A 26963-nucleotide genomic window follows, 5' to 3' on the forward strand; every position below is an offset into this window, starting at 1 on the left:
TGCGTCTTCAGGAATGTTTTCTCCAGAAATTATAATATTATTTGATATTACTAGCTACATAATATTCTAAACCTTTTAAAGTATCTTAGGTTGAAAAAAATTAAATGCTTATTTTCATCAAAGTTCTCTTGAGGTTAGAAATGGTGTCTGACTTCATGGAGTCTTCATTGTAATAGAGATCTATAATATGAACACATAAAATGCTGAATAATAATAATGAGGATAAATAAGTTTTCTAAATAAAGCAGAAAGAAATGCATTAAAGTTGTGCGTGGTGAACAATTACAGAATCAATCAAAGGAATAATTGTTACAGGAGTTCAGACGAGAGAAAGGTCAATCAGAGAAAACTAGGCAGGAGGTTGAGTTTTAGATGGCTCTCTGAAGTTGAATAGAATTGTAATAGGCATAACACGGAATACACATCTGATTCCCGCTCATTCTTTCAGCCACATTGAACATGGCAGAATGTATCCATAAAGGCATGCAGCAGGGAGAGTTTCAGGGCTTAGGGTCAATAACACAGACTGCGACTCAGCTGTCAGAAGCTTGAGTTTTGGTTGGTATCAGATATCTTTAAAGTTACATCTCAGTCCAATCATTTATTTGTTGTTGGTGGTGGTGGTGTGGGATTAACCAAATCTTCTTTATAAGTGCACTGCTTCACTTAAATACAAAGTAGCCTCTCATCAAGTTATAACACTTAGCATAATACCAAGTACATACAGATGCCCCCACAGGGTAAACACTTGTATTATTGTAATATGAGAGCTCACTGTGAATTGTAGCTGAGGAGGGAAGTCAGCAGACATTATTGCAGGAAGAATAATAAAACACAGAGATGATTTTCCCTAAGAATCAGAAGCTAAAATCAATCAAGAACAGGTTGAATAAGAGTTCAGGGTGGTTTAAATTATAATGGTTCAGAATGTAGGTGGGTGTTGGAAGCTCATTTGCTGAAAAGTGATGGTCAAATGGCAGAGTGAAGCACACAGAGCAGCTCGAAGGTACAGAGCCAGGCCTGACAAAAGAACTTTATACAAACACGTGGTATAATGACAATAGAAATTTTCTACAATTTTATTTTATTTTTTTTTTATTTTTGAGAGCGGAGTCTCGCTGTGTCGCCCAGGCTGGAGTGCAGTGGCGTGATCTCGGCTCACTGCAAGCTCCGCCTCCTGGGTTCCCGCCATTCTCCCGCCTCAGCCTCCCAGTAGCTGGGACTACAGGCGCCCACCACCGCGCCCGGCTAGTTTTTTGTATTTTTAGTAGAGACGGGGTTTCACCGTGTTAGCCAGGAGGGTCTCGATCTCCTGACCTCGTGATCCACCCGCCTCGGCCTCCCAAAGTGCTGGGATTACAGGCTTGAGCCACCGCGCCCGGCCTACAATTTTTATAGAATTTGCATCATGAAGATTTACTTGAGGGGATAATTTACATTTGGCTTTCACTTTCTAAAAATACTTCTAATCCTGACTGGAGTGAAATGTTACTGGTCAGATTATTGAACCTGTATCATGCTCATAACTAACAAACAGAAGCATTACTACCTCTCCAACACTGGCCACTGACAGTTCTGATTGAACCTGGCAGGCCCACTTCAGGGACAAATGCTTTCCATATCTACCCACGACTGATACTTTGATTTGTCATTGGCAATTGGTGTGTCCCAAGGGCACTAGTGTCTTTGGGAATCAGCAGAGGATAATGTTTTCCAAAGTTTCATTTATGCAAACAACCACCTGAATACATGAAATAACTATTTCCTCCTATTTCAAAAGCTTCTTCCTACCTAGCAGGCAACTTGGAAAAGTTATACTGAGAGGAGACACGAGTTTTGCAGTTATCTGCATGACAACTCAGTTTCTTATGGTCCTCAGGGGACATACAAATAAGGTTGGAATAGATATGCTGAAGCCAGCATCACCAACTCAAATGCCAGATAGGTAAAAACACCCCATGAAGGGGTCCTGGCTGGACTGTTTTGAACTAGGGAGCGTTTGCCCCATCTAGAGGAGGCAAGAAATACTTAGCTTCAGCTAGTTATTGCCTGCTCCTTGGGGAACCAGCCCCAGATGCCAGAATTTCTGATTTTTTGAGACATGTCACAAACACAAATTTTCATGTGAAATCTCAGAATGTCAATATGTCAGCTCAATTAAAAAGCAAAAAGGAGAAAGCACTGTCTAGGCAAAAGAAAATACATCTTTAGGTGGAATTCAACATGCCAGTTGCAAGTCGAGAGATTCTAAAGAGGCCCTTAGCCGTGTAGCATTATCTTCCTCATGTGAACCTGTTTCTCTATCCATTAAAGCTTCTATTTGGTAAAGCAGATGCTCCCAAAAAAGACATTTTGGCTGTGAAGAAGTGAGTGGAGACTGTGTTTATACAGTTCATTTTTTGTTGTTTCATTTCTTAATGGATGTTACATGTCAATGGAAAAGGAAATAAAAATTCTAACCAAGTTTAAGTCTCCAAATTAATTAGTGAGAATGTAAAGTAAAAGATGATAATTAGATGACTAGTCAAATCGAAGTTGATTTAAATTTTGTACGATATTGTGAAATGTTACCGTCATTTCTTTCATTTTTAAGGGCCTTGTGTGATTCTTTGTGAAAAGATTTACAAGTACACTGCTTCACTAAATACAGAGTAGCTTCTCTTCAAGTTTTCAGAATGATTACAGTTAAACCCTAGGTAACCCAGAATAAACAGAATATTTAAAACTTGATGACAAGAGAACACCTTTTCCATAGAAAACCATGGTTACTTTTTAGTGTTACTTGAAAGGCAGCAAGATGTTTCTTAATTTACAATAATTTAACAGACTAAAATTGAAATTAGGACCAGTCACGGTGGCTGACGCCTGTAATCCCAGCACTTTGGAACACCAAGGTGGGAGGATTGCTTAAGGCCAGGAGTTCCAGAATACCCTGAGCAACACAGCAGGACTCCATTTCTACAAAAAAAAAAAAAAAAATGAAAAATCGCCAGGATTGATGGTGGGCACCTGTAGTCCTATCTACTGAGGAGGCTGAAACAGGAGGATTGCTTGCACTTGCACCCGGGAGTTTAAGGCTGCAGTGAGCTATAAATACACCACTGCACCACTACCCTCCAGCCCAAGCAACACAGGCAGAACCTGTCTCTAAAATAATAAATGCATAAATAATTGAAATTAAGTCCAAATGAGAAAACCCGAATAAGAAAATTCCTGTTTAGCTATGTAATATAAACTATTTGCACTATCGTCAGTGAAATGTGATGAAGACTGCACTTCTAAGTTTATGCCTAACGACTGTCATCTTCTAAGTTTTCAAATTTATGACCAATAATTGTCATTTTCCGACTTACCACATTATGTCCTCACCTCTGAACAGTCAATAGAATAGCTTTAAGAATACCAAGTAAAATGTCCTTAGGGCCAAGCAGGTAATGCAACCTGCAGGAAAACACCACAACTCCAATTAAAGACTTTCAAATTCAAATTTTTAAAAACACCGTTCCAACCAAATAAAAAGTACCTCTGGTGATATTGGCTGGGTGGAGCCACCACTTTATGATAACCCCTGTTTAGACCAATCATTCTCACGTTAGAGTGTGAATAGTAGACATGAAGTTGTCATTGTCTTTGATGAGGAAAAGTCTGAAACAGGCCTCTGAAGCATAGGTGAAAAAAAGCAACCGGAGTTCTAGGTACGTGTTGGTAATCTTGGGGAACAAGGATCTTCCAAGACTGGTTTCATCAAAGCAGTCAGACAGGAGATAGGGGCTCAGAGTTAGAAAGGGCAGCGTGAGTAGTGGCAAGCTCAGGTTAACAGTCAGAAAGTGAGAAACCATGGTCTTAAATGAGTACTGAATCCAATCTGAGTTTCCTGGTCCATTCTCATAGCGAGACTGCTGTCCCATTATCCATATGTAAGAAAAATAAGGAATTGTGAGGTCTCAGTAGAGCCTATTTTGTCTCCTGGTTAATGTAATCACTTTGGTGGGCTGCACATTAGTAAACTGGCCAGCAAGTATTTGAAAGGTTACAATGGCATGATAAGAATAAAGAATACATAAGAACAACACTAATGATAAAAACTGCTTTGGTAGGTTTATAATTAGATCATGTACAAGCCACAATCAACCCTATAAATTATGCATACTTGAAGGACAATGCTTAGTCAGACTCCAGTAGCAAAGATCAAAGTAAAATTTTTAAGTCAAGAACTTGAAAATTTTGAATGTTCTGTAGAAGTTTAAATTGTGTCTGTGTTCAGTTTTCATGTTGAAACAAAAATAGTTATAGACATCAAACACATTAACATTTTTATTTGTATTCATAAAAATTGTTATTTCAACTTCAATGAAAAGTTTATCAGAAATTCAAAAAAGACTAAAGAAGAAGGAAAAAGAAAGAATGATGAATAAAAGGGGCATTATAAATCTAACCAGATAAGAACACTAGCAGCTTGACTTGTTACCAAAGAAAGCACTTCAATAGCTTGGGTACACCAAACACGAGACATAGGAAATAGGTCAAAGTGTGCAAGGGAGTTTAAAGCAGGTTAACATCAGGTGGAACTCTTCTAATTTGAAGTTTAGAAAAATCAAAGCTTGTCATTTGAGATGTACAACACACATAAATTCAACCTACAGGAGGTGAACATCTGTTTTTTACAGGCCATTTTTAAGCATGGTGTACAGTATTTCTGGTAAAATGCAAGGTACATGACACTAATACTAGTGTGAAGAGGTGGTGGTGGCAGTGGCAATGAGGATGTCTAGGTAGCTAACAGCAGAGTCTGGGGTATTCCAGGTAAGGATTCTACCTCACTTGAATGTAACCTCCTAGAGGACAGAGAAACTTTTTTGTTTTATGTCTCCAGCCTTCAAAGGAGTCTCTGACATACTGTTAGTGCCAATAAAAATGAACCAATACATAAATAAATAGATGAAATGAATAGATGAAACTTGTTCTCCTACTTCTCACTTTGGGGACTCTTAGAGGGACACACACAGGGGCAGGATTGAGATGGTGACCACGCGGCGAGCAGGAATTATTAATGCAGAGACCTTAGGACACACTATTAGAGTAAAATTTCCTAGGATCTATAAATTATTAGAGGACACTAGGGTGAAAATAACAATAGCAAGATTCCCTTAAATATAGGGCTATATTACCCAGATTGCGTTGTGGATGAGAATTATTAGGATGTCACATGAATAACCTGTCTAAAAGTCAAAGCTAATTCATTAGCATTTTCAAGACAAGAAAGAAGACATTTTTTCTTTTCTTCTTTCCTTCCTTCCTTCCTTCCTTTCTTTTTTTTTTTTTTTTTTTTTTTTTGAGATGGAGTCTCGCTCTGTCACCCAGGCTGGAGTGCAGTGGCCAGATCTCAGCTCACTGCAAACTCCGCCTCCCGGGTTTACGCCATTCTCCTGCCTCAGCCTCCCAAGTAGCTGGGACTACAGGCGCCCGCCACCTCGCCCGGCTAGGTTTTTGTATTTTTTTAGTAGAGACGGGGTTTCACCGTGTTAGCCAGGATGGTCTCGATCTCCTGACCTCGTGATCTGCCCACCTCGGCCTCCCAAAGTGCTGGGATTACAGGCTTGAGCCACCGTGCCCGGCCCCTTCCTTCCTTTCTCTCTTTCTTTCTTTCTTTCTTTCTTTCTTTCTTTCTTTCTTTCTTTCTTTCTTTCTTTCTTTCTTGTCTCTGTCTTTTATTGTCTTTCTTGATGTTAAAGGGATGGAGGTTAAGGATAGTACATCCAGGAATGTAAATTTCTTTCCTGTCTATTTGATCATGTGTTATTGGCATTAACACTGTCAATAATTCATGACAAAAGAGGAAGTTGCCATGAAAGGTTACCCATTGTCAGCCTGTGATCAATAGGTAAGACCACAGTGTGTGATGTATTATCAAATATCAGCCAGATTCACTTTCTCATGGCTTTAAAAACAGTGGTAGTTACATTCAGTTTGTCTAACCTGAGCTAAGCTTATTTGTTCGTTAACCTTTCGCTGCTGATTACAGAATATCCCCTGAATACATTTTTTTAAGTTCAGAATATCAGCTCTTGCTATTTAATTCATGGGATCTGGCAGTGGGCCTCTAGGATTTGCCCCATGTTTTGATGTTGGAGTTTATATTAGAGTAAACAAAACTGTCACTTTGTTTTCCTGTCTTCCTATATTGGGTCACTTTGTGCTACATGATATGATCTGAGACAGTTCAATGCAAGGAGACACATGTCCCTTCTCATTGGTAATATGAATACAGCAGCTTTATTTTACCCTGTGGGAAAGAAATCAGGTTTAGTGTCCAAAAGTAGTGGAGGAAAGTTGGTGTCATCACTATTCTTCCTTCAGAAAAATAATGTAAGAGCATAAGGCAAGAAGAGCATTGGTTTATTCGTAAAGGAATAAAAAGAGATCAGTACTTTGGTCATTTATGTTTATGGTACTGTGGAAAGGTACTTACATAAAACAAAACTACCATTTTTGAACACTTTCAAATACATTTTTAATCTAATAACATCTTGGATTCTCAGAAAAAAAAAGTTTATTGAAATCGCCATGTAAGGGATGCATAAAGAGGAATAATTATTAGTCATTTGGCTTCTTTGTTTGATTTAGGAAGTAAAAGCATGATTTATTTCCTTTTGATTTTCAGGGTTCTGTCTGACATCTAAAACATTTTGCTACTTACACATTTACACTTAATTTTGTTTTATAGTTTCAAAAAATTTCAGTAACAGTCATATATAAAATAATTTGGACATAAACTGATAACATGTCTGTGTCATCCAGTGTAATTTTTGTTATCAATGGTATTTGCACATGGAAAACTGCACCAGATACAATGGTGACTATAGTGCTTACTGGAAGCAACATGCTGCTTTTGCTCCAGAAAAGAAAAGCATGCAATGTAGTAATAAAAATGATGACATGAAACGTAATAATAATAATAATGAGGAGGAAAGTCAAGAGGAAGAGGAGAAAAAAATCACATAACTGAATTTTCCCTGGGTTTTTTCATTTTCCCCAAACATTCTGTCCTTTTTCTTTGGGTGTGTGATTTATCTTTAACTTTAGCACATCCACAAATCTGCTTGACATATGACAACTATATGTCCTATTACAAATCAAATTCCGTATCTCTTCCCCCAATAAACTTATTGTCAGTGCATTGGAAGTGAATAGGAATCATAAAAATCCATCACCTCAAAGGAGAAGCATATGAGATTGCATGTAGAGAAGATGGCATCATTTCCGTGAGAGTGCCACATTGCTGTACATTTGCTAATTAGTTGTAAGTGCATTAATGTAAAAAAATGCCTTTGCCTTACATGTTATTGTTTGGAGATGGTTCTGCTTATCAGTTTTTAATATGCTCTTTGAAAACTGACATGTACTTTACCCACATCTCTTTAGGAACACAGGGATTCAAAGGCTGGATAAAATACTTTAATGCTTCCCAACACAAACCTGAGAGGATAATTAAACAGATGGTAACAATAAACCGAATCTGAACACATCAGGGACTGAAGTCCCTTATTAAAAGCCTTGCACACTGAAGGCAGTGGAAAGAAAAAGAATAAAACAAAAAACAAAACTCTGGGGAAGTGTATTAGCAGACAACACCTTTATGTGTGTCTTGACCTCTGAAGCAGAGGTTAATCAACCGTTTAGGGATGGGTTTCCTACCACCTAGGAGAGGCCATGCAAGAGGTCTCTACTGTACTCTCTGAGGCACAGAAAGGCAAAGTAATTGTGTGATTCTCAAGGAATGCAACTGTTCCTCAAGCTTGCCTTCGAAGGTGTCATTTTTAGACACACAAATTTTATAGCTATAAACACACCCCCGCCCCCACTTATATTGCCTCCTCCAAATAACAAATCTTTCTAAGTCAGAGGACTTGTGCTTTTCTTCTGCCAGAGGGCAAAAACTAGGTACTATAGATTTCTGTGATGACACAGATATTCTGAATATTTTCTGCCACATTCTTTGCAATAGAATGATCTCCTGTTTATTTTATCCCTGAAACATATTGGAAGTCTATTTGTTTCTCTGCTCTTATTGTCAGTTTGTCCTGAGTTATATTTACAGAAGAAGAACCTTGAGGCAATCTTAATATTTCAGCTTATAAATATATGTTATGATTTTTTTCCTGGAATATAAAAATAGCTCCAAATATATATTATAGACATATACATCTCTCCATATATTTATATGTATCCGTACATAGAGATGTATATATTCTATATATCTATATAAAGAAATGTGTGTGTATATATACATATACTACATGTACACATACATAGAATCTACTGTATACAAGAAAGAGTCTAGTTATTGTGGAGGCCTGCAAAAATGTTATTGTGCCATCACACAAGCAAAGATGCTACCGTGCCATTACATAAGGCACTTACAACCTGGGGGATAATTGAGTCAGTGTTTGCTCTTCTGTTTCTCAACCTGCTTCAGTTCTCTGCTTCACTTGCCAAGATTTTAAAGTGGCATTTATCAGAAACATTCAGCATCAGTACAGCAATGATTTAGCTTAACTGAGTGCTAGCAAGCAAAGGATAAATGTTTGACATACTGTGTTTTAGATTAATCAAGGTTATAATGATGATCTATTAAAATACATTTTTGAAAATTGAGGCAGGTATTAAAATGGGAAGACGTACAGGCGTAAATAAATGTAAATCAAACAGCAAACACCATTTTCTAGCTTGCCTTTTACCTGTTTGTGAGTGCACACTGCCATTAAACACTCTCCAGTTTTAATTTTTGGGTGTTAATACCTGGTAAATATGTAAAGAATGTTCCTACCTGCTGACACAATTGTATGTAAAGTGATACATATCACCTTGGGAGTATGCCATAAATTAAAACTCTCTTAATAATATTGACTATGGTTCCAAAGTTATTTTAGAGTTAAGAGTAATATACGAATTAAATAAGAAATGCTGCAAATAATTTAGTGGAAAATCATAGTTGCTGGCATGCAGCGTATTAGGTAACCTTTTTTAATTAGAATGTACACTTTTAGATTACTGATTATGAACATCACGGGACCCGAGATTTTGATTCATCAGTAATTCTCCTTTATGTCTACACTAAGATGTAAAATGAGACCTCTGGCTCTAACTCTGCATTTCAGAGTCTTTCCATGCTGTTGCAGAAGCTGTGTTACCTGTAATCTCTAGTACTGCTCTGCCCCCTTGTGCTGCTGCAGTGAACTTGACAGAGGAACAGTGTGCCTTCGTCTTTGTACATGAACTACAGAAAAACCCCACTGTCACTTCTCACTTTTCTGGTAAGTTCAAGGTCAGTGTCTAGCTATTTTCAGCTCATCTCTTCTTGATCCATGCAGAGAAATGACAAGGTAACGTGATTTGGGGTCAGCTGTATTACAGGAACTGTTACATAAACGGAGAAAGTGAAAATCAATCCTAGCTGACAGTGACTTCGGGATAATCAGCGCTCACTGGATGCCCCTGTCAGTTCGCCTACATCAAACACCGTGTGACTTCTGTCAGATCTTTTTAATAAAACTATATTCTCACTTTCAGCAACCTAAATACATGTTCCACTGGAACTGAATTTTTTAGACTACTTTAGCCCTCTAGATTTGTAAACTATCCCGGTGTTTCCTTGAAACAGCTCATGAATGATACCTGTCATTCCATGGTTTGTTATTGACCTGAGATGAAAGGTGTTACTGTGAAACATGCCACCCTTTGGGTGATCTAGGTGAGCCCTCCTACAGACGGCCGCATCTTCTGCCTTGAACTCAGCACCACAATCTCAACACCATTTCCCAAATCATCCTCAGCTCTCACTCTTCTCTCCTCCTCGGTAACAGGACACTTAATCAATCATTTCTTATTGGGAGAGTAGCTTTCTTGCTCCGTTCTAGTTGTTCATTGTTGCTTTCCTCTTTACCTTTGTATTTTCCACTAGTTCATTTCCTCCTCATATGGAATTGGAAGCAGTATTTGACAAGATGTTCCATGTTAGAGGCATTCTTGCTGACAGCACCTGATCTGTCAGTCTTGAGAAGCAGCTATTTTATCCCACCCACCTTGTGGTCCCTTGAAATTGTGAGGCACGAGTACTCAACTGAAGTACAATTTACCATAATATTAGCTGTCAGTAAATTCAAAGACGGAACTCCTAAAGCTATAAAATGGATTAGAAGCAATTTTAAAAAAAATTAACAAACTAGAGTAAGAGTATACTGTCAACAAACAAATGCTCCATCATAGGACTGTAATTTGGAATTTTAATTACCCCTCTGCTCTGTAACAAAACAATGTCTGAACTGGCAGCGATTTGAATCTCTCACAGGTCATTGAGCATTCTAGTTAATTACTCTATGAATAGCCTGTTTTTCTCCCCTCTGGAAACACGTTTCTAATGGCAGTCAAGGTCTGACAAATGTGTCATCTACATAATTAGCTAGGAAGCAACACAAAACATTAAACATGCTTTGTGCCGACAACTATCAAAACATTTCATTTGTTGTCAATTATTCATTACTTTGTAGGTTCTGAAGGGGTTGTTATTATGGAAATAAGTCCAGATGCTAACAAGGTTAGAGTTTTGGATTCAAATTAGTAATCAGAGGACTAACTTTTAAAAAAATGTATCTCATGTACATTCAGCACCATGTTCAATCAGTAGGAGATTATAAACAAATTTTGCTATGCTCAGGTTAAGATGGAAACGGCACAGCCACATATGTGGATGTGAGAGCCCTAGCTCTTTCTTTGAAGTATGGACTCTTCACTGTCGTCATAAACTTTCTGAACCTCGTGGCAAGTCCAATTTGTGCTTGGTAAATAGAGTTAAAGATTTTCACAGCATGAGACGGCAAAGGGTGGCAAGGACAAGGAAAGAAATCTCCAGTGGTTTTTGAATCTTCTTCTCCCCTGGGGCACATTGCGTAAAAGTCAAAATTCTAGCTGACAAACTTTTTCATCTGTTCTACAGCAAGTCTGCAAAATACCTTAGAAAACCTTTGAATTTCATGCCTATTTGTTTGTTGCTGTTTCTAAAATCTTGTTTCTTTTATTATTCTAATATTGTATAAAAAGCACTGTCTTGAAATTAGTACTCCTAATGTATATAGAAAATATTAAAAAATCTCAACAAAACTGCCATCTCAGTGGTAAAGAAAATTGCAGTGGAAGACACATTATTGTGTAGTCATATCAGAGGCTTGGATCTTTGGAGAGTCTCACTCCACTGTCCTCCAGCTTTTCCTTATAAGCCAAAATGGCTTACAAATGTCATCCACAATAGTCCAATAAAGATTAGGAACAAAACATTGTCCTTACATTGATGAGATAAGAAAGATTTAACTGAAGAATGCAGTGTATAAGAACAGTTCATAAGGCTTGTTCTTGAATCAGAAAAATAGAATTTAAATTATATTTGTGTGTGTCTAGAATTTAATTGAGATGATCAGTTTATTTTCTACATAATGTTTGGTCAGATGCCTGTACTACAGAGCTAGACAAAAGGAAAAGAAAGAAAAGAAATTCTATCAGGGAAATCAAGACAACCCGTTATCTACATGGTGTGCAAAATATGTCAGGAAATAATTCTACCCTGAGCGCTGAGAATGTCCAGTTAATAAAAAAAGATCAGCCACTCGCTATGAGAACATAATTGTCTGTGTCTATGTTTTTCAAAGCAAAAATACAGACAAATCTTACACTAAATAGGACACATTAAAATAAGCTTTAATAATCTTTATGCAGAAGGAAACTAATCCATTTTCAGATCATACGATCCACAGCAATAAAAGGAAATCATCAAACTAAAAACAATTTTAGAAATGGCTGCAGACTCTCATTTAATTAACATGCAACAGATCATATATTTATGAGGAAGTCAAAATATTTAGGAATCCTATAATCCTGTAAGCCTTAATGTGGTATAAAAACAACAAATAAATGCAAAGTGTTACTGTTACACATGCCTGCCTGATCAATGGTTTTCACATATTGATCTATAAATGGAGTTGACAGTCTGTGTTGGCTGCACATTTTCCAAGCAGCGCTATTTTTGCACAAAACCAATACGGGCAATTACCTTTGTTTGAGATGCCAAGTCTTATCAATTCAATGTGATTTAGTGTCATTTTAATTAAATATCAGAGTCCACTTCAGGACAATTTATACAAACAAAGCCTCAAACCTAACTATAAGCTTGATTTGAAGTAAACATGGACAAGCCCTACAATCTCATAATATTTCTTAAAAACTCTACTAAACAGAAGGTTTATATTTTTAGTAGCAATTTTTATGTCTGCCTTTTTGGCTAGCCACAACTTTGGCAAGTATCCGATAATCACAGAAGTAAGAAACAAAAGAAAATTGTTTCCTCTTTTCTTCTGATAATATATTTTAAAAGTGAACAAACAGTCTGTTAATGGAAGTAAAAGGAATCTTGTATGTTCACATTTAAAAATGGCTCCACCTAAGTCTTTATCTGAACACCAATTAAAAAAAAATATTTTCCTGTTCATGATGGCCATGAATGAAGTAATGCCCTTCTGTGGGGTTTACAAGATGGAAACGGTGAATATTCATACACGTTGTTGCTTAAGACACTAGCATTAAATGCTGAAACTACTCTCGCCTGCAAATCATATGTCTGCAGTTTCCTGATTCGGGCTATTTAAACTCCTCATTAATATCTATTCTAAACTGTGTATTAGGCAGGAGCATCTCTCTTATAAATAACATCAAAGCCACATTAAACCTTCTGCAATCACTATTTGCTGAATTGCACATTCGTCTTTTTGGTCCTTAAACAGGCACAATTCACTTGCCCCCATCTACCGGTCCTCAGCTGTCTGATTTTCTGTTTAGCACATTCTAGTAAATAAGCTGTCTACCTTTACGAGGTCTCACTCTGTTGCTCAGGTTGGGACAACAAATCGCTGAGACCAAACACTGTACTTTCCCCACCAAAGGGAGCTCTCCAGATCTCTCTCTCAGATGGGCGGTTTTCTTGCAAACCACTTCCCCCTCTCGAAACTGCCCACCTCTCCAACATTTCCCAGGTGAAAAAGTAACCTCTTTGAATTTTGAAAAGGCATTGATTTTATTAACCGAATTTTAGAATGATTATTTGATGTCTAAAGAAAATGATGCACATCACCAATAAAATATTAATGGAGGATTCATGTCTGTTTTACTGAGATGCTTTCCTGTAACATTTAGGTTATCAAAATTTCTAATTTAACAAGTAAATTCACCTATGTTTGCATAGCTTAGGGTTGGATAAATGTTTATATTGACATTTCATAGTACTCCTCAATTAAGATACTAAGAATCAAAGCTTTTACATTTACAGTAGAATTTTGTATTATGTTCTAAGTTAAGAGTCACATTAAAAACATTTTAATTGAACAAAATTTATGAGAGGAATTTATGAATTTATGAGAAAATTACAGAATTGATTTGGCCCTAGAAAATTTTTTATCATTTTTGTAATGAATTAAGTCATGATGAATGTAATATCAGATCCTCGTGTTATTATATAGTCCAGTAAGTCATATTAGATTTGCATAATTGTTATACTAGTGAACAAGTAGTATGCATATGCCATATATATTAAGTAGGATGCATGACATATGTATGATCTCTAAATACTTTTGATTTTTCTCTGTAGAGACTACATGTATGCGCTTCTGTTACAGCAAACCCTACTGCATGTGAATTTGTGCACACATTTTTAGTACCCATCACTTCCCACCTCTAAATTCAAAATCTTCCCCTTGACCTCACCCCACCACTCAACTTCTGAAAAATCAAGTTCTTAGTTTAGCTTGAGCAGATAACTTTAACAGGCTTGTTTGAATAAATATGCCAAAATACTTTACATTCTGTCAGTATCTAGTCAGAAAATTGTGCATGGAAAAAAGAGATGAAAAGAACTGAGACAGAAAGAAAATTAGTGCCATGGCAAGCTTTCAATACAGTATCTCTGAGCCAAGTTTTCTCGGTGAAATGACACATCCTCACTAAAATACCCCTTTTATATAATTATGCACTGAGCACACATAACCAAAAGTAACTTTTATTTTTGTTCCTTATCGAGGAATACATATTGCCCAGGCTAAGAATGCGGAAACAAAAGCTGGAATAATTATAGCTAATTTAACTTTGGAAAACTCTTATTCTCTAGCAGTCCAGCATACAACCCCCCAAACTAAAGTTATGTAACAAGGTAATATCAACAATGAGAAACTGCAAGATAAAATCCTGCCCAAAAGTGAAAAATGCTAATTTTGTCTCATTTAGCAGCTGGATACAGAAATGCTCATTAGTTTTAAGAGGGTTAATCCTTTTAACTTTTGCATATTGATATGCCAATTATGCCTAATTGTACAAGAGGCATCAGTCAAGGTAATAGTGCATAAACACATGAAAGTTATTAAGTACATCCCAACATGTAATAAAGTAGGTGTTAATTGGTAGCTGAGTTCTGCGGGCTATTGAGGTGGATAATTCATTGAGAGATGGATCACTTGTAATTTCTCTCCATAATTCCTTTTGCAGTCTCATGCTGTGATGTTTTCATGCTTGTCAAAAACAACTGCGGCATAGTGCCTTTTGTTAAACACAGCCAATAAAATATGTTAGGCATCATTAAATATACTTAACTTTTAAACTTTTTCAAAGGTACAGTTCTTACCGATAATACATTATAGAGATTCCAATAATTTACTCTAACCACTGTCTCAAGTTCATAGTTGATGAACATTTTAGCTAGTTTAAAAGCAAAGTCAGGCTGGCCGTGTTGTACCTCCCAGGAGACAATACTTTTAAATGAGAAAGTAAATAAAGGAAAATGCATATCTCATTAGTTACTTTATCTAAGGATGTAGTTCTCACTCCCCAAATATAATCACTGGCTTCCTCATGCTAAATTTGTCTACAACACCTGAGGAAAGAATGATTAAAATCACATATTTCTCAAGCTCCTGAGATTGCTGTGGGTTAATTTTTTGAGTGAAAAATGCGGAATAAATGCAATTGGTAACATGCTATTCAGCAAGTTTATCTCATTTAATAACTCAGTTAGGAAGCTGAATATTTCACAGGCCCCTATGATATTAACAGAACACTCAATTAATAGCTCACATGTTTCTGCAGAGTGACTGAAACTCAGCCTGTCCCCAGCTAACCTATTTCTCCCTGCTCTTGCTCTCACTGTGAGAAACAAAATAGATCTGGGCTCCAAAAGAGTGGCTAACATTACATAAATAATTTTGTAACATCCTATGGCCTCAGCTGCAAGTTACCACCATTATGGAAGAAAATTAAACAGAGGAGACTCATCGCAATCAGTGGGTTTAGTGGCTCAGGATGCATGCAGGGCCAGCGACACAATTGGCAGTAGAGTTCATCTCTAACTATTTTATTTCAAATCTTCCTAATGATACATTATCGAGATAAAATGGCTTCCTCTCCAAACCTTAAATAGCCACAGCATTTCAATCCTTTAAGCCCACTCCAAATCAAATCATAATTTCCAGTATCGTATATTATAGGGAGATTTTAAGGAAGAGATTTTCACTTTTTTTTTTTAAGTTTTTTTTTTCCTCAATTCATTCTTAGCTAATTTTAGCCTCTGGCTTTTCAAAGTGATGTACTGTATTTGGAAGTACAAACACCACATGCTAGCATAACCTCATTATTTTTATGACACTGAAGCATGATAGTAGAGGCCCTTAAAATGAGTCAAAGGTGCTCTTCAGTCTAGCTCCAAATCCACTTTATCACTCTGGATTAAGCCCAGCTCTTCTCTTGCAACTGGGGATATTATTATGACTATAAATACACAAGATAAAATGCATTACAAAAACAGTTTTCTCATGCACATTAGGAAAACAAATAAAACAAGACTAATTAGCCTTTTTTTTTTTTTTTTTTTTTTTTACACAATTCTGCATGACAACGAACTTGGGATATTTGGAATATTTGACTTACAGGTTCAGTGGCCTTCCCAACATCGGTGAGGATCATGGATTTACTTTGGCTGAGCCTGTCATGGTGGCTGTTGGCATTTTTGATTCTCATTTGCACAGCTCCTGTGCCTTGGCGGGTAGAATTCAGTGTTTCCAAAGAAGTATCAGAATTTGTAGATTTCTGCATATTATAGTGCTATCCTGAGAAAATATAAAATACATTATGTTATTCTAAACATATGCTTTTCCCTGAAAAACTCTTGATGGAGTGTCCCTATTAATCATTAAGATATTAAAAGTTGATAAACAAGAATCTTCACTTCTCTCAGTGGTGAAGAAAAAAGTAGTTCCTTTGTAAGTTATTTTGTCAGTTGGGACCTTTATATGTGGATAGCACTATACATAACATAGGATTTCAGAAGTTTATAGGTAGCACAATGATAGACTGTGATTCTTAATTCCATTAAAAAACTCCTAACAGCAATGGGATACAGTTTTCCTTATATAGAAATGATGTTGCCAACCAATCGTCTTGAGGATATGTGCTTTTTTATGCACAACTTCATTGGTCTATTACCCACTTTACCCCTACATGCTACCATCAGCACCCTTTCTTGGTGAACAAAAATCTCTATGAATAAGGTCAAATTTAAGTAAGAAAAATTGATGTCAGAGCAAAACAGACCCCAGAGTCCCTACCTCCACTCACAATAGCCACAGGGGGAAATTAAAATTCCTTCATCCACTGCCATCTGCCAACTGAACTAGATTTGCTAGCTTAGTTGGACATCATATCTATAAAGAATATGAAGAAAAAAATCAGCACCATTTATTTTAATAGAAGGAGTCTGATTTAGGCAAGAAAATTTAGTATGGCCACACTTTAAAGGAGCAGCAATGAGAAAAAATAGAATTTGGAGGGAGAAAACAAAGAGAACTAAACTGTGGCAGCACCAGAGGGTGGACTGGTAGAGCTTTAGCTGAGCCCCTCATCCATAATCCTCTCCAAATGACTCTCCCCAAAAGTTCCTCAAGTGAACATAGCATCTCATTGCAAACAGAATGGTTACAATACAAACACATTTTCTTATTTTCTGGAAACAGCCCTCTTCCTGACTGATTCTTGTCTTCAAGTCTAACCTAATAGACATCCTATAGGGGGCACCGAGCACTGTATACAGTGAACAAAACTGTGACTAGTCAGTTATGGGAGTGAATATAATCCAAAAGAAGAATCATGTTTTAAGGAGGCAAGTGTATAGCTACCCCCATGTTTGTTGGAGAATGAGGCTAGAATCATTCATTCTAATGGCCAAGCAGGCAGACACTAAGATGAATAGAAAAGGAAAAATTTTGATAGCTGGAAAAATGTTAGTTTACAATAAATCCTAGTAAGGTAATTAAACTACAACTTAGAAAAGAAGCTAATACTTAGTATCTACTGTGTGCTAAGCAATGTGCTCAATGGTTGATTCTCAAAAAATTCCTATAAAATAGCCATTAAACCTATATTTTTATATAGAAAAAAATGAGGATCAGAGAGACTCACAATGTTTCCAGTAAAATAGGCAGACAGAAAGAGGTGGAGGAGCAGTTATTTTAATCCCAAAAGAAGACCCATATGTCCATCAATAGGTGAATAGGTAGACACATTTTGGTTTACCCAATGAAAACAATAAACAATAAAAAGGAACAGACTATTGATGCATAAAACCACATGGATGAATTGCAAATTTATTCTGCTGAGTGAAAGAAGCTGAAAAAAAGAAGAGGAAGAGGAAGAGGAGAGGAGGAGGAGGAGGAAGATGAAGACGAAGACGAAGAAGAAGAAGGAGGAGAAGGAGAAGAAGATTTATTGGTATATTTCATTTATATAACATTCTCAAAAATGCAAACTAAGGTATGCTAACAGAAAGCTGATCAGTAATTCCTTAGGGAAAGGATAGAGGCAAGTATGGATCACATTAGATATGAACAAACTTTTGGCGATGACGGATATGTCTGTTACTTTGATTGTCGTAATGGTTTCATAGGCATTTACACATATTAAAAATGAACAAATTGTGTACGTTAAACAATTGCATTTTGTGATTCTTCAGTTATAACTCACGAAGATGTTTATAGAAAAGTTGTTTTAGTAATTGCTTAGTCAATTTATTTTGCTCTTATTTTCCTTTCTATGTGCTTACATGAGTAATGTATTATTCAAAAGTATCCAATTGAGAATGCAAGAGTTTTTTCAATACATATGAAATAAAAATTTGAAGTACGTATTAAGAAGAAAATCGTATATTTTCTAGAAAAATAGTTTCTCCTTTGAGTGCATTCAAGTGTTGATTTCCCACATTATTCAGCAGATTCAAACTCTAAGGACAGTGTGTTTGTAATATTGGTGGATGAAATCACTCAGGCTGAAGCCACTCTCTTCTGGTCAAGAGCATCTAGCCACAGTGTTTACATAGCCCAACCATGCACCATTTATAGGACATGTTGCTTCCTCAGAAGCTGCACAAATTTCAGTGTCAAATCAAAATTTGCATTCCTATATTGATTTCACAATCAAACCATAAATTGCCTCGTGATGTGCTACTGTCAAAAGGCTGGATTCCTTACAAAGCCTTTTATCTGGCTTCCCCACCTCTGTTTTCTTGGGGATAGGTTGCGGAAAATATTTTCAAGATTTTCCTTTCTCAGATCTTTCCATCAGGCTGATCTCTCTCCCTACCACAATGTTAATGTTATTTCTCTTAATTTGCTCACTGTCTCCTCTCCAGTCCTCACTTCCTTTTCCATCTGACCCTGCCGTTACATTTTGTTGACACCTTCTCCACTCAGTTTGTTCTCTTTATTCTGCTTCCCACGTACTTTGTTCTGCAAGGTCATTGATTTGATACTACTTCATAATTCTTCTTCTATTGTTAAATCTTTGGGTATTTCTAATTTTGCGGACCACTATGTTCCTCTGGGGAGACAGAGCAAAATGACACAAAACCTCGTCTTAAAGATTTCTATCAACAGAAGACATACAGATACCCCTTCAACCCTTATTGAGATTCTCCTAAGTGGCAGGCACCATTTTAGAGATCAGAGATAATCTTTGTTTACCAAGTGCCTCAGAGTTTGGTGAGGGCAATAGAGAAACAATCAATAATTAACTGAGAATAGGGCCGTGCCCAGGTGGGGAGAGGAGCAATGGCATTAAACTCAGGTGGAAGTGGGAGGTGAAGAAAGAGTAAGTCTGCAAGAGAAGATCAGATCACACCAGAGCTAAGTCAGTTTAGGCTGGACATTTCTGGCAAAGGATTCAGCAATGCAAAGGTGTGCAGATACCTGGGATATTATAAGGTAGGTGTTGAAATATGTCATGAAGGGAACATAAAGTACCAGGGAGGTTCAAAGAAAGAAAGAAACAATGGATTTCATAGAGAACATGGCATTTGACCTCTCTGTGGGGATAGCTGATCATCTTGCTTACCTTTCATCTGGCTGAATGATTGACTGAGAGTCCCATCGCTTCTAATCCAACCAATACCAGAGAGGCTGGTATTCTAGACACTCTGAAGAAGAGAATATGTGTTGTCCTGGACATACATAACACACAGTGTTTTTTGTGAATGAATTGAGAATGGAGATCAATTAAGAGGGAAGCAGAGCCCTGCTGCAGGACAGAAGGAGGACGGTTGAGGATGGAAATCTAACAGGATGATAACGACAGCTGTGTCAGTGGCTGTGGGACCTGTAACCGCTGTACTTGTGGGTTCAGAGATGATTTCCTTTCATTCATCCCATTAGGAGCCTCTCATTCCAAGCAGACAGAGTTCTTTCTAGGCCATATTTTGCAAGTTGTTTTGGGATCCCACATAAAGCCCTTTCTTTATTCCCTTTCAACTCCCCAGTTTCCCCCTGCCTACATCCTAACAGTTTTTTCTCTAGTAGACACCCTATAATCCTTTCATATTTCAGCTGCCAGAGCACCCACTGCAGCATTCACTTAGGCTTAATCTAAATACAGAGTCAAAATTTATAAAAATTTCCATCATCCATTCTTCCCTACCTATGAATCACTTAGATGCATATGGGAGGGGGATAATTAGACTAGCTAATACAATATTATATCAGTCAGACATTCCCTTAACTCTCAAGGAAGCATTTAACTGAATCTCAAACTGGAAACTCTTCTGGCTACATGAAAGAACTGTCTTAGAGTAGAAGAGCATTGATCAGTCCACTCTATCTATGCCCTTACATAAATTCAGGGGTGGTAGGATCTGTGACTGGGGATGGGACATTAACATTGCATTTTAGAAAATGGTGCCTCCTAGAGCTGTATGATGCAATGTCCCCGCCACGGTGGTCTTATTTTTTAGCCTTTATGAAATAAGGTTCTAGGGAAGAAACTCCATTGCAAAGCCTGCTCAACATTGACTCAAAAGAAACCCTCACACCCCAGAGTCCATATTGACTTGGCTTTCAGAACCTAGGAGTGGTTGTCCTTCCAGGAATATCTGTATTAATTGCAGGGTGTTCTCTGAAAGAGAATGCAGAACTCCAGTTTTGTGAGTCTTTCTGCATTATTATTCCAAAAATATTCACAGGGATGTTAAATTATATTCTATTGTTCCACCCATGTTTTCAATCCTCACTGACCCTCAATTTTCTAGATTTAGTAGATTGTAAAATCAATAATATTTTCTTATGCTTATTTCTATGTAATTTAGTAACATCAGGCTTATTAACTTCAAGTCATATGAAGTTTAGGTTTTGCTTGATCTGTGTGCCTCTTCAGTATTCCCCTTGTTCTTCCTAGAACGTGTCACCCACTCATGTCATCATCATTATCGTTACTATTAAGTTTTGTTAGAGAAAACATTGATGCCTTATGTGTTTATGTTCTTACAGGAGGCATACAGAGCACTGGTGAATAACTAATGAAAATATTGAAGAACTGGCTCATTTTGCATGTGTTTGAGATATCCATTGATTTTACTAAACTCTCCAAATAAATATCCCTGAGTTAGAAATTGAAATGTAAATCACTTAAGACTGGCTTCACTATTTCTCTAGACTTCCTGATTTTACATGTACTAACAGAAGAGCAAGAATACCTTGTGATATTGCACTAGTTCTCCTTTCAATCCTGCTTAAAAACAGGAAGCAGTAATGAGAATGCACTTCATAAGAGCAACATGAACTTTGGCTCTGCTCAACCTACGTGGTTTGATGGTGTCCTGGGCTTCTGGGCTTGATTTCCCTACTCATACTGCAAATAGGAGTGAACATGATATTTCATCTAATCATAAATTTCATAGCTGCTCTCCCAATTATTTGTTGCATTCTGTTAACTACACTAAGGCTCAGCAGCCTGCCCTTTTGAGTTAGAATGTGTATCTTTGACATCTCTTTCACATCAACAGCATTAAAAGTAAAAATATATTAAGAAATTTTTGAGCTGGGAAAAACTGGATAGGCACTATGACATAATCTTTATGCTGCTGAACAGAGAAAATGTAGGCTTGGGTATACTGAACATCATCCCCAAGGTGTCACATCCTGTTCAGAATAACTCTAGGACGGCACTAAGGGCCCACACCACCCAGCATCCTTGATTTTGCCATAGACTCCCAAATCAAGTGGACCTTGTGTATGGAAAGAAAAGGTAACAAGAAATGTAAAGAACATCTGGCAGATAAAATGATCATAGCATAGCCACATTAGGTATATATCATGCAAGTCTTTCTATTTAATCTTTCGTAAATGTTCCTGTGCTTCCTGACAAAATAATAAAGACTTAAATGTTTGTTGAATGTATAAATGTAAAACAAATATGGAACCTAGTATATACCAGTGTATGTAGCCTGGCAAAGCATTGCAATAAGAAAATGTCTTTGACCAAGTTTGTTACTTTAAAAATGTGTAACTCACCCTTGCTAATATTTGTTAGAGTAAATAAACTAAGGATATTTTATTATAAGTTACAGGCAGAAAGAAACAATGTTTCTTATGCCTTCTGAGGACAGTATTAAAGTATGCTTGGAGATTAATATAATTTTTTTAGTGTGAAAAATACCATATTTCTATTTCCCAATAGCCCTATGTCTTCTTCTTGTTAAAAAATGACCAAATTAATCACAATCTTAGAATTTGCAGGGATTTTTGCTTTGAGAATAGCCTTTCTTGAGTTTCAGATTTTGTTAGGTACTTGATATTTTTCCCTAAAAAGAAGGATGCTTCTGCAAGACACACGTTATCACTGAGTTTTGTGAGTAAAATCTCAGAGGCAAGCAATGGCCATACACTCAGGGAATTCCTATTTCATGAGTGTTAGCCTGGGTTTTCACTCTGTGGCAAGGGAGCTGTGTATTTAGCACATCCACCACAAGGAGCCAAGGTCCCCTCTGCCTAAACATGCACAAACTTTCTGTGGTGACATGACCCCATTCCCTTCTCTACGTGTACGAGAGGAGCTGTTTCTCCAGGTCTGCTAAGAGCTCATGGCAACTCCACAGACAAATAGTATTTCTCCGAGAAATTCATTTCTATCCCCTAGAAAGGTCTTATGTTGATCTGTGATAGAACAAGTCTGTTCCCCTGTGGAAATGACTTGTGGTCGTGGTAGCTCCAGTAATGTGTGCCACAACCTTGGCGTCACACTTTCCTGACAGGTCAGTAATTAACTCTCATTGCAATTGTTTGTTGTCTCCACCACAGCAGCCATTTACCAAAATAACGTTTTAATTTCAGTTTCCTTCCAGTTCATTTTCCTTTTGTTTTCTCCCTGTGGCTTCTACATCTCTATTAAGTCTAATTTCCCCGACCACTTCTGTAAGCTGAGAGAGTGCAATAAAACTCAGTTTCAAAAAATGTCGAATATAATGAGAAAGGAAGATCACAGTAAAGGGATGTGACCATAGCCACCCCATTGGGTAACATTGTCTTTGACTGGGCAGGTGTTATATATAGGAAATGTGATAATAAGATTTTGCATTTATTTAACTTATAGCAGGGAATCTGGAGTATTTGCTGCATTCACTGACAAAGTCTGACAAGTCTGCTGCATGGTAAATTGTAATACAGTTATTATCACTGCACATGGCCATCTTAAATGGTGAAAATGTCAAGTAAAATATATTTTGAAAGTAGAATAAGTGTGTGGTAGGCAACCTTGATCTTTCTTAGCTCTTAGCCTTTCAAACTCCATCCTGTTGGGAACAAAGCAGCTGATTTTACACTTCAAATATTTATTGAGCCTCTACTCTGAGACATAGACTTTGCCACATCCCACGGGTTCTGCAAAGTTATTAAGCACCCTGCAGTAGAGTTAAGCACAAGCATGCTTGCCTACCACGAAGTCTGATCCGAGTGCAATGGAGAATGGGACTGGAGACGATTTTAGGGTGGAGATGATGTTAGACCTGGATGCTGTATGATAAACAGGACTCTGAAAGGCAGAGAGGGGATATCAAGAGCAGTGCAGGTTGAGATCACAAGATTTAAGGAAAACAGAAGTGAACATCCACACAAGATGATACAATGTTGGTGGCTAAGTAGGAAAGCTATGGTTGATTAAAGCTGCATTAGGAGAACCTGTCTATTTTTATTAAAGAATTGGGATTTTGTCTTATAGATCCTGGGGAAATTTGATGATTTTGTTTAAGGTATAACCCCTTTCTAAGATACTTGATGAAAAGAAATCCACAAGTAAGAATCCTTGACCCCTGAGGCTGCAAAATAAATACATAACATGCTCTTGGGATGCTTCTTAATTAACTTTAAATCAGAATAAATATTACAGTATCTATTTGTAAATATTAATCTTATGAAAACAGCACCCTGTGATCTGGAAAAAATATTCCAGAATTTTAGGTACCTCACTTTGAACATCTAGGTACAAGTTCAATGCTTCTGGTCACCGATCAAATGAAAAGAAAGGTAAAGACTTAACAGGAATCACTAAACAAAGCATTGAAAGAAAAGGTTTCTAGGGTGCGATTGCATCTAATTAAAGAGATATAAGGAAAATAAAGTTAAGATTAGTGGAACTGCTTCTGAGTTTCCCTCTCTTGATCAGGCAGGTAGTAAAAAAATTGAAACACAAATAAGAAGAAAATGCCTGCGCCATTGTAATTACATTTAGGGAGCATAAGAAATTTTATAAAATGGCAATCTTCTTAGATACAGATGAGAGCCATAAGGGGCATAAGTAATGCAATCTTCTCTCTGTTTCCTCTGTCAGTTTTGACCTAATCTAGCAAGAAATGCTGAGCGATTTTCCGCCTCTTGCGTACAAGTATCAATTAAGGGAAAACAGGGTGACTATCTTAGGGCACTGATGATGAAATGTCACTTAAAGAGAAAACATCAGCTCTAGAACAAGTTGCTCAGCAGCCACAGCGTTAGGAAACACTGGGGAAACAAACGGAGTCCTAGATCCTCGCTGGGACAGGCTACTTCTCTAATCTTTGTTGGGAGAGTATCAAGGGCAAAAAGTACATTTTAACCTGTGATTGTCTCAGTTTCCTGGGATTTCCTGTTCCGTAGTGTTTCTTTCTTAAATTGCTTGACTCTGTTGCAAAGTCTTTTTATCAGACAGATTAAATCTAATCACCCATTGGTTGCAGTTACACCGGGCTATCTGTATCTTGGCCTGCCCAGGGTTCAAATATGTGGAAGTTGCACAATGCATAATTAGTACTCAACAGTAATTAACAGTAATCAGTAATTGACAGCACTCAAATATGGTTGACATTTGTTTTATTTAGCAAATTTGCTGTTGTATCTATTCATCTTTCCCTAATGCTCATCTCCAAACTCTGAATTTATTAGATTGAATTTCAGTGCCAAAAGGGCATGTCTAATGATGGGACACTAATGTCATCGTCTATTGTTGTGAAGGACAATGACTATATCATTAAAATAAAAGTTTTCAGAATATCTCCTTTAATGCATTTAAAAATCAGTTCCCTCTTGCTCAATTATTTATAAGTAAAATACATTTTAAATCGCTTGTGTGTATGTGTGTGTGTGCATGCCTATGTTTGCATATAAAGTTCAACAAATTGTCACAAACTGAACACATTCTTGTAATTACAGCCGAGCCAAGAAACACAATATTATCAGCACTCCAGAATCCCCCCAAAGCTCTGTTCCACTCACTACCCATCCGACCCCACTAAGGCTAATCATTCTTCTGTCTTCTGAGTTTTGCCTATTTCTGAACTTTATATCAATGAAAACCTAAAGAGTCTACTTTTTTTTGCTGGGCTTATTTCACTCAAACTTTTATTTGTAAAGATGATTGCTATGCAATATTCTTTTGTGAAGTGCCTGTTCAATACTTTTGCTTGTTTTTTAAGTCAGGTTGTTTGTCATTGTCTTACTGATTTATAGAAGTTTTTTATATATTATAACCACAAGTATATTTTAATATATTTGTTGAAATAACTATCTTTTCCCACTTGTGGGTTGCTTTTTCCCTCTCTTAGTGGCATATTTTCATTAATGGAGGTCCTTAATTTTAATATTGCTTAACTTATTATTTATTTCCTTTTATGATTAGTACTTTTTATTGCCCTCTTAAGAGGCCCTTGCGTAATTCAAGGCAACAAAGACTATTCCCATGATTTCCTCTAAATGAGTTGTTGTTTCAACTTTTATCTATTTTTAGAACTATGATTCATCTGGAAATAATGTTTGTGTTTGGTGTGAGACATATATATATACACACACACATATATATATTGTATATGGAAAGAAAGATATATATTATACATGAAATATATATTATATATATACACATATACACACAGACACACATACCCCTACACATATATAAATTGGAAGGACATGTTATCCCTCCTGAAAGGACCAGGAACTGGCTTTTCATCTGAAGTGACCAGTTGCTGGAGAGCTCTCCTAGCCACACGTGGTGAAGAAAGGTTCAGTTTGAAAGGTGCTGACAGTGTCAAGCAATTACATAGATCTGCAGTCACAATCTAGGTAAATATTGGCAACTGGGGATACAAGTTGAATAGGAAGAGTTATACAACAGGTGAGTAGAAACAGTCATTGACAATCTGAGGGGGGGATACTGAGAAGTTCAGATTTGTGGATTGTTATCAACTAGGAGGTTTGTTGCTAGGTGGCACAGTTCTCAATTCCGGTTATTTGTTCAGGTCTAGCTCAATTACCCACAAAGGAGATTGGCAATAGAAAGGTAGAACCTCAAACCTAGCAAGAGAGTGAGGCAATGAATGACCAGGTTACCAGCAAAGGAAGTTGTGGTCAAGGACAAAGCAAATGCCCAGTGAGGAAGAGGTGACCCACTGAAGTGCTGGGACGTGTAAATAAGATGGGAATGCACTTGATTTGTACATCACAAGCCCAGACCAAAAGATGAGATCACTCATTATAATTTATTGTTGAATCCACAAAACCCCATTCCACTAGAATTAAAGATTATCTGTATTAAGGTAATGTTTCACCTGAGAGTAAGGGTCAGAAATAACTCAACCAGTTCCGAATGTGCACATGCTTCTGGTAGTGATAAGAAAGAGAGCTATAAAGTAGTAATTCTCAATGGTCAATGTGTGGAGCTTATTAAATATGCAGACTTAATGGAAACTTCCACAGATATTCCCATTTAAGGAGAATGAGGAAGAGGCTGAGAAACTGCATATTTGGTCATAATCCCTAAGGGATTCAGCTGCACTCTTTTTTTAAAAAGTTCTTTTTATAAAGGGTTATATAAGTTATTTTTAAATTTTATATGTGCATTATTCTAAAATGGTTACTCATTACTATAGTGTCTCCTTAGTTTTACAGCCCATTGCTGCTATCTTCATTTGTTCATATTACTGCTCTAATTAACTTTCCTGGGAATGAAAGTTCACTTTAGAATATGCTGGTGAGGGGGAGGGGTATGGTCCATAGTTGGAAATAGGGAGAGATAAATGAGTAGGTAGCTAAGTAGGTAAG

At 37.0% G+C, this 26963-nt stretch overlaps 1 protein-coding gene across 3 annotated transcripts in view; it reads right to left on the reverse strand.

Moving 5' to 3' along the window:
• ARHGAP15 (Rho GTPase activating protein 15) overlaps positions 1–26963 on the reverse strand; it is a 653192-nt gene that overhangs the window by 610585 nt on the left and 15644 nt on the right. For all 3 annotated transcript variants that reach the window (XM_033231613.1, XM_033231614.1, XM_033231615.1), the window contains exon 2: positions 16012–16190. In XM_033231613.1, coding sequence (XP_033087504.1) covers positions 16012–16176 — 165 coding nt within the window. In that variant the 5' untranslated portion in view covers positions 16177–16190. The remainder of the gene's footprint in view (positions 1–16011; positions 16191–26963) is intronic.

The sequence above is a fragment of the Trachypithecus francoisi genome, unplaced genomic scaffold (assembly GCF_009764315.1).
Source record: "Trachypithecus francoisi isolate TF-2019V2 unplaced genomic scaffold, Tfra_2.0 Lachesis_group13, whole genome shotgun sequence".
NCBI classification, from domain to species: Eukaryota; Metazoa; Chordata; class Mammalia; order Primates; family Cercopithecidae; genus Trachypithecus; species Trachypithecus francoisi.